Raw genomic sequence first — 6,990 nt, 5'->3', positions numbered from 1 at the left:
TTTGGTTTGGTTTGGTTTGGTTTTGCCCATTTTCTTTTTAGAATTCTTCAATAGACTAAGTATTCATTCAATTAAAGAGAAAGTGGTTTAACAAATGCATGTTTCTGTGTGACTACAGAGTTGGATAATTATTTATCTATTCTCCCTGAGTGAGGGATCTTTGAATCTTAACTTTGAACAGAGCTGTGCAACAAGCTTTTGGCTAAACAATAGAATTGTCCCCAGACACAGCTGTGTCTTCGCCCTCATCATGCGCCATGCTGAACCCCTGGGTGCTTCTAAAGATCAGAGAAACCAAAGGACTAATTCTGTGACTATGTATGATAGGCAAGACAAGAAAAAGAAAGGTAGGCACAAAAACAAAGAGACTTAACCTCCATCAAATCACATATAGACGGAGGACAGCAAAGTGAAGTGGACTCAAGAGTCAGAGAGACCCAGCTCTGCTACTTACTAACTGTTCACTTATTGAAGTTAGTTAATATATAGCCTTGTTCTTTTCAGATATAAGATGAATGTAACAGTGACATCTACTTCATAAGGTCATTGTAAGAATGACATTATGTAATGCACTCACTATAGTTAATAATAACTCCTGCTTTTTAAAAATTATTGTTACTCACTGCCTTTTCTAATATTGCTCACCCTCTGCTCCAAGTATTCTACTTTCTGTAAAATATGTGTGTGATGTGATGTTCTCTACTCTGAAATCCCTGGGTATTTTATTTTTTACTTTTGTGCCTATCTGTAATGAGAGTTAATATTTATTCATATCTGTGTTTATATTTGCTTTGTTTTAGAAAGAAGGAAGGGACACTCAGAGCTTCTCTTCTTTACTAATTAATAAGTTGGTTAAATGCACCGATCAGGTCATGCATTGGTGTCACATGATAAATGACCTCAGAACACCAAGGTCTTTGGAGAAGCGGAATTTGCCATCCCCAAGACACTAGCATCTCCTGTTTTGACTGGGCACCTGGAGAGGACACACAACCATCACCCTCACCAAAGTCATTTGAGTTACCCTATGAGTCATAGAATCTAATTACTAGGAAAATTTTTAAGGATCGCCCCAAACAATAAACCAAATCCAGACACACATAAAATTGAAAAGATGGATACAGAGAACCACTCAATGGTGACTGAGTTTATCTTTACGGGCATCACTCAGGATTCTCAACTACAGATTATCTTCTTTGTGGTCTTCCTCTTCGTCTACCTGGTGAATGTAGTGGGGAATGTTGGTATGATCATCCTGATCATAACAGACACTCAGCTTCACACACCCATGTATTTTTTCCTCTGCAACCTCTCCTTTGTCGACCTGGGCTACTCTTCAGCCATTGCTCCCAGGATGCTGGCTGACTTCTTAACAAAGCGCAAAGTCATCTCCTTCTCCAGCTGTGCCACCCAGTTTGCTTTCTTCGTAGGTTTTGTGGATGCTGAGTGCTACGTTCTGGCTGCCATGGCCTATGACCGTTTTGTGGCTATCTGTCGACCTCTCCACTATAGAATTCTCATGTCCAACCGAGTCTGCGTGGCTCTCATGCTAGGTTCTTACCTGGCTGGCCTGGTGAGTTTAGTTGCTCATACTTCTCTCACCTTCAGTTTGAGTTACTGTGGTTCCAATGTCATCAATCACTTCTTTTGCGAAATCCCACCACTCTTGGCCCTCTCTTGCTCAGACACCTACATCAGTGAAATCTTGCTCTTCAGTATTTGCGGCTTCATTGAGTTCAGCACTATCCTCATCATCTTCATCTCTTATGCCTTCATCTTCGTTGCAATCATCAGAATGAGCTCAGCAGACGGCCGCCTTAAGGCTTTCTCCACCTGTGGGTCTCACCTCACTGGCGTCACACTTTTCTATGGCACAGTCATGTTTATGTACCTGAGGCCAACATCCAGCTACTCCCTGGACCAAGATAAGTGGGCCTCTGTATTCTACACTATTATCATCCCCATGTTAAATCCTGTGATCTACAGTTTACGGAACAAGGATGTGAAAGCAGCTTTCAAAAAACTAATTGGAAAAAAGACTCAACGATAACAAAAAAAAAAATGTAACTGTGTTATTATAACAGGTAAATGATAGTGGTAGAAGGATGGTGGTACGAGATGAAAATCCAAATAACTTTCCAATAAACACTATCTAAGTTACCATCTATTTGCCAAGTGAATCTTAATTTCTGGAGAGTTTCCTGAAACTCTCAACTCTATGATCTGAAAAAATTATAACTTAATATTTTTGAAAGACATACTGAGCAAGATTCATTAGTTTTTTATTTAACATTGGGTCACATATTGATTAGAAATGGAGACAGGACTTGATAGAGGAAATAAATAGCCAATTACCTTACGACGTATTTTTTCAGGGTCATAAGAAATGACAAGCACAAATATTGACTATTTCTCTACTCTGAAAGGAAGTCAGAGAAAATTTAGTTAAATATATGGGGAATAGGGCTAGTATAAGGAATGACTTAACTCAGCCCAGGAACCATCTACTCATATTCAGCAAAACCTTGTAAGTGCTAGATACGTGCCAGGTTATGGAGCATACAAATATAAGGTTATGGAGCATACAAATATAAGACATTTGCCAACAAGGAGTTTGCTGTGGTTTCAGTTACTGCATTAACTCTCTGAAACTGCTGTCACCATTAATCAAGAGCCTTTTCTTTTCTATCTTCAGACTTCCCTTCTGGAAAGTGGTTGGTTTTACCAAATAATCGCTGGATCTCTTTGATCTCCTCTGCCTAATATTTTAAAGGGGTGAACATCTAAGTTTTGTCAGCTTCACATACTGACATCCTTTCAGCCCTTGGGGAAACCACAGGACTCTAGGACCCTATGAAAGATACAGTTTGGGTCAACACTAAGGCTAACGATAGCAAAGCTATAATGTCTATAGGATTAGTTGTCCTGCTCCCAGCTGAAAGTTTCCCTATGCCTTTTTCTCTTCTTCTGATATTCCTTAGATCCTTGACTTTTCCTTGGGTGCCAAGGGTCTCCCCACGTCCCACCATCATCCCCAGGTCCTTATTCAAGAATAGTCTAATTAAGCCTGATGTATCAATGACTGACAATAAATGGCATAACTCCTTTTTTGTGTGTTCTCAAAGCTACAAACTTTTAATTAAAAAACAAGAATGCCAGGTATCAACAGCAGGTAAAGGCAGAAGACTGGGATCTGAGGAAAGCTAAGTTTTATCAGATATGCTGAAACTCCATCCCACTATCAGTTTTAAATACTTACAATCAGTAATCTTTCTACTTCAATCTTTCCTCCATGCAATATAGTCAAGTTCAGGAAAACACAATGCTTGCCCTAAAGTGTGGAACAGCTACATTCATTATGAAAGTCACCAAAGGTTTTAGGGATAAAAGATGCAGGATTTACCAAGCTCTTTAAATGGGTGTCATTATATATGAGTTGCAACTGCGCCAGTTCACAATTACCCAATCACATGATGAATTTCCAAAAACACATTCCCGGTGTTACATTATAGAGAAAGTACAGCAGCTAATAGACAGATGTAGAGTTGGCAGTTCAGAAACCATCCAGAGATTTAGCTTTCAGTTCCTTTTTTTTTTTTGTAATCCGACATGTAAATCTATATGCTGTGTGAAAAATAAGGAAATAGGGCATTCCTATTTCAGTAACTGTATTAAAAAGAAAACTACAGGCCCAAAATGGTATCATTTGTGGTAATACCCATGATACCAAACCTAGATTTAATAACTGACCTGGTTGCTGTTTTAACCTCTCCCACAAACATAATCGTGAGCAAACAGTTTGTAATTTTTTAGTCAACACCAATAAACTGATCTCATTTTGGCCCTCTCAGTCCCCCATAAACAGAAGAGGCAATCCATGTGAGGAAAACCTTTTGCAGTTCCCATTCCTCCTAAAGGCATCCTGGTCTGAACATAATCCTTTTTTTTTTTTTTTAAGTTCTCTTCCTCCACCCTTCTTCCTATAAAAACCTTTCATTTTGTACAACTCCTGGAGCTTCCTTCCAGTTGCTAGATGGGATGAATGAATTAAAGCCAATTAGATCTTCAAATTTACTCAGTTGAATGTCACTCTTTAACAACTACAAACTAAGTATAGATTATAACAAATATATGTTATAGTTCAAAGAGACATTGCCTTAGAATCAGGAAAATCTTTGAATCTCAGTGACCTTGTTGAAGACTGGGTTTATTTCTTAATTAATTATTGTATCTGGTCAATAAATAAAGCACTTTAAATCTTATTAAGTTTCTATAACAATTATTAGAGATAGGCATTATCCTCATTTGAAAGATGATATAAAATAAAGCTCTCAAACAGGTCAACAAATTTGTCGGACTAATAGAAGAGCTACACTTTTCATTCTGTCTAATGACAAACAACAAGTCTTAGACTGTTAAGCAAGAAACTCTCACCTAGGCCATGGTATTTTCTAGCTACGTGATCTTGGGCAAGTTATTAGATCTCTGTAAACCTCAATTTCTTCATCTACTAAATGAGAATGATGTTTACCTTTTGACATTTTTCAAAGGATATGCTGTAATCTCTGTAAAGAATCTGTCATGTAAAAACACTTAATAAACATTAGTTGCTTTTATTTTTTCTTCATTTATATTTTAACTATCCATAATTAAGCTATCAATGTGATGCAATAAAGTACAGGGATTGTTTACTATGTAGTTGGTGGTAGAAGCATACATATCACTTATAATGGCAGGAGAAAAATGAATAAAAGTTTGATCACCTTGATCTTAGTTCAGTCCCATCAATAGTTATTTCACATGAATACATTAATATCTTTCTACTTTGGTCTCCTTATCAATAAAATGGGGGCTATTATTTATAGCTTACTTATCCTTTTAGTTTACTCAACTAAGAAACCAATAAATGCCTTATGTTTGAAAAGGCCTGAATTCTCTTTCATATGTTAAAATTTCGGTGCAGTAATAAAATCATAACAAAGATAAATGTATCAATTACATTTTCTATAATAGACTGCAGAAATCATGAGAGTTGGTGTTCTTTTAATCAACGTAGAGTTGGTAGTCACTATACCAGGAACTGTGAAAGGCAAAAATTGATGCAGAAGTGGTTAAAAAGGGAGATGTCAGAGATACAGCTAAGATTCAATTCTGCTTCCTCCATGCTCAAGCTATATAACCTCAGGTGAGTTTTTTTAAACAATCCGTGTTTAAGATGTGGTGGACAATGTGATACATTTATATTTTTTATAGTATGATATACATATGTATACATAATTTCCTGACTTCATGGAAATTATATGCATAGGGAGATAAGATAAATGTAAATACCCTGTATCACAGAAAAAAAAATAATAATAAATGATGAAACAGAATGCAGGCAAAGTGCTTTGGAAGCTCTCACTAAAAAGGCAGCATTTCCTCTTGAGAGATCAGGGTATCTTTATGGAGGAGGGGACATCTGTGTTGTTTTTGAAGCATGGCTTATAATTAATCAGGGAAGCAAATGAAGCAAGGAATGTCAGAAGAAGGAAACATGGTAAACATAAGCAAAGAGGCTGGAACCATGGGACATGTTCATGGGTCATTTTGTCTGGTTGCTCTCTGGAAGGGTAAAGTTAGAACGCAGCTCAATATCTGGCATTAATTTAAGGACTTGGGAGTTTATTGCTTGGAGAATAGGGAGTTTATCACTTATAGATTCTGGAGAAGCTTCCTCTTCGCTCCCCAAAATACTGTCACATATCCATCAGCAGAGCAACCTTTGGGGAAAACAGTATAACTCCATAATCTGTAAATTGGTAAATCTGAATAGGTTCTGGCTACTTGGAGCAGATTTAAAATGGTGTGCTTTTCTTAATAGGGTTTGGATAAAACTCTTACATTTTGACATATGTCTGGTCTTCTCCCAGGAGAAGAATTTAAACTGAAATCCCTGCCTTTAATCTCTGCCTTAGACAAAATACCTGGAATAAATAGTGTCTAAGATTCCTTTTCTATTCCATAGTTAGCCCTCTTCCATAATTAAGTCAGGAGCTATACAATTGTCAAAGTCCTTTGTTTGGCATTCTAAGTCCTCTTCCTTAAATCACCTCTCTGGTATTATTCCTCCCTGCTCTCTTAGTGCAACAGATTCTCCTGTAAAATTATTTATTGAATGATACTTGCATTTTTCTATCTCTTTGTCCTTCCCAAGTCTCTACCCTCTCCAATCTCTGCGTCTTTGATAGCACCAACTCCATGTCTCAGAACATCCAAACTCTTCTCTTTCTTCAAAAGCCAGCTTAAATACCACTCCTTGAAAAGCCCTCCCCGCCCCACCCCGCCCCCCACCAACCACTCTCTTTCTCTCTCATTTACAGACTGATTAAAAAACCCAGTCTTCTGAACAGCAGGATTCTTTTATTTATAACTTACCTATGGCTGTGTGTGTGCATATTATAGCTATGCACATACATGTGTAAATGCCTTAAAGGCAGGCACTATATAAGATGTATCTGGGTTTTCCCATTGCGATAGTGAGTTCACAATGGATATGTAAGGAATGTTTGTGAAAAATGAGAAGAAATGTGTATTGTGCTTTAAACAGCTTCGGGGAGTATTAAACTGTGAAGGTATAGGAGGGACTTTGGAAGCAGCGTTTTGGTGTCTGTGTGTTTAACTCTGTTAGATCAGTGTTAATGAGAACAAGCCCCTTCAAACCCAGCTTTAGGACACTAAACTAGGAGCTCTTAATCAACACTATGAATGGCACCCACAGATGACATCTGAAATTCTACATTTTAGCTTTATCCTCAGCCATTTTTTCTAGATCCCACCTCTCAAAAGTTCAAATCACATTAAATTCTAATACACCATGAAATTTCTCCCTTTGTATACTTTTGCTTATACTACTAGTCCCTATGCTACAAACTTTATTAACCCACCTAAAAACCACTTCTTTATTATGTGGCATATCAATCATCACTTCTATAAAGCATTCCTGGACTC

At 37.4% G+C, this 6,990-nt stretch overlaps 1 protein-coding gene across 1 annotated transcript; it reads left to right on the top strand.

Moving 5' to 3' along the window:
* Positions 1 to 1,096: 1,096 nt before the first annotated feature.
* On the top strand, positions 1,097 to 2,099 carry LOC105304766 (olfactory receptor 1019). Its single transcript, XM_011379047.1, has one exon. The coding sequence runs from the start codon at positions 1,115 to 1,117 to the stop codon at positions 2,048 to 2,050; it is 936 nt and encodes a 311-aa protein (XP_011377349.1). The 5' UTR covers positions 1,097 to 1,114; the 3' UTR covers positions 2,051 to 2,099.
* Positions 2,100 to 6,990: the final 4,891 nt, after the last annotated feature.

The sequence above is a fragment of the Pteropus vampyrus genome, unplaced genomic scaffold (assembly GCF_000151845.1).
Source record: "Pteropus vampyrus isolate Shadow unplaced genomic scaffold, Pvam_2.0 Scaffold352, whole genome shotgun sequence".
Classification (NCBI taxonomy): Eukaryota; Metazoa; Chordata; class Mammalia; order Chiroptera; family Pteropodidae; genus Pteropus; species Pteropus vampyrus.
Note: the sequence above shows the minus strand (reverse complement) of the source record. Positions and strands in the feature narration are given on the sequence as shown.

What these genes read in the sequence shown, in the direction of transcription:
- LOC105304766 (XM_011379047.1), top strand. Translation starts at nt 1,115, where the DNA reads ATGGATACAGAGAACCACTCAATGGTGACTGAGTTTATCTTTACGGGC.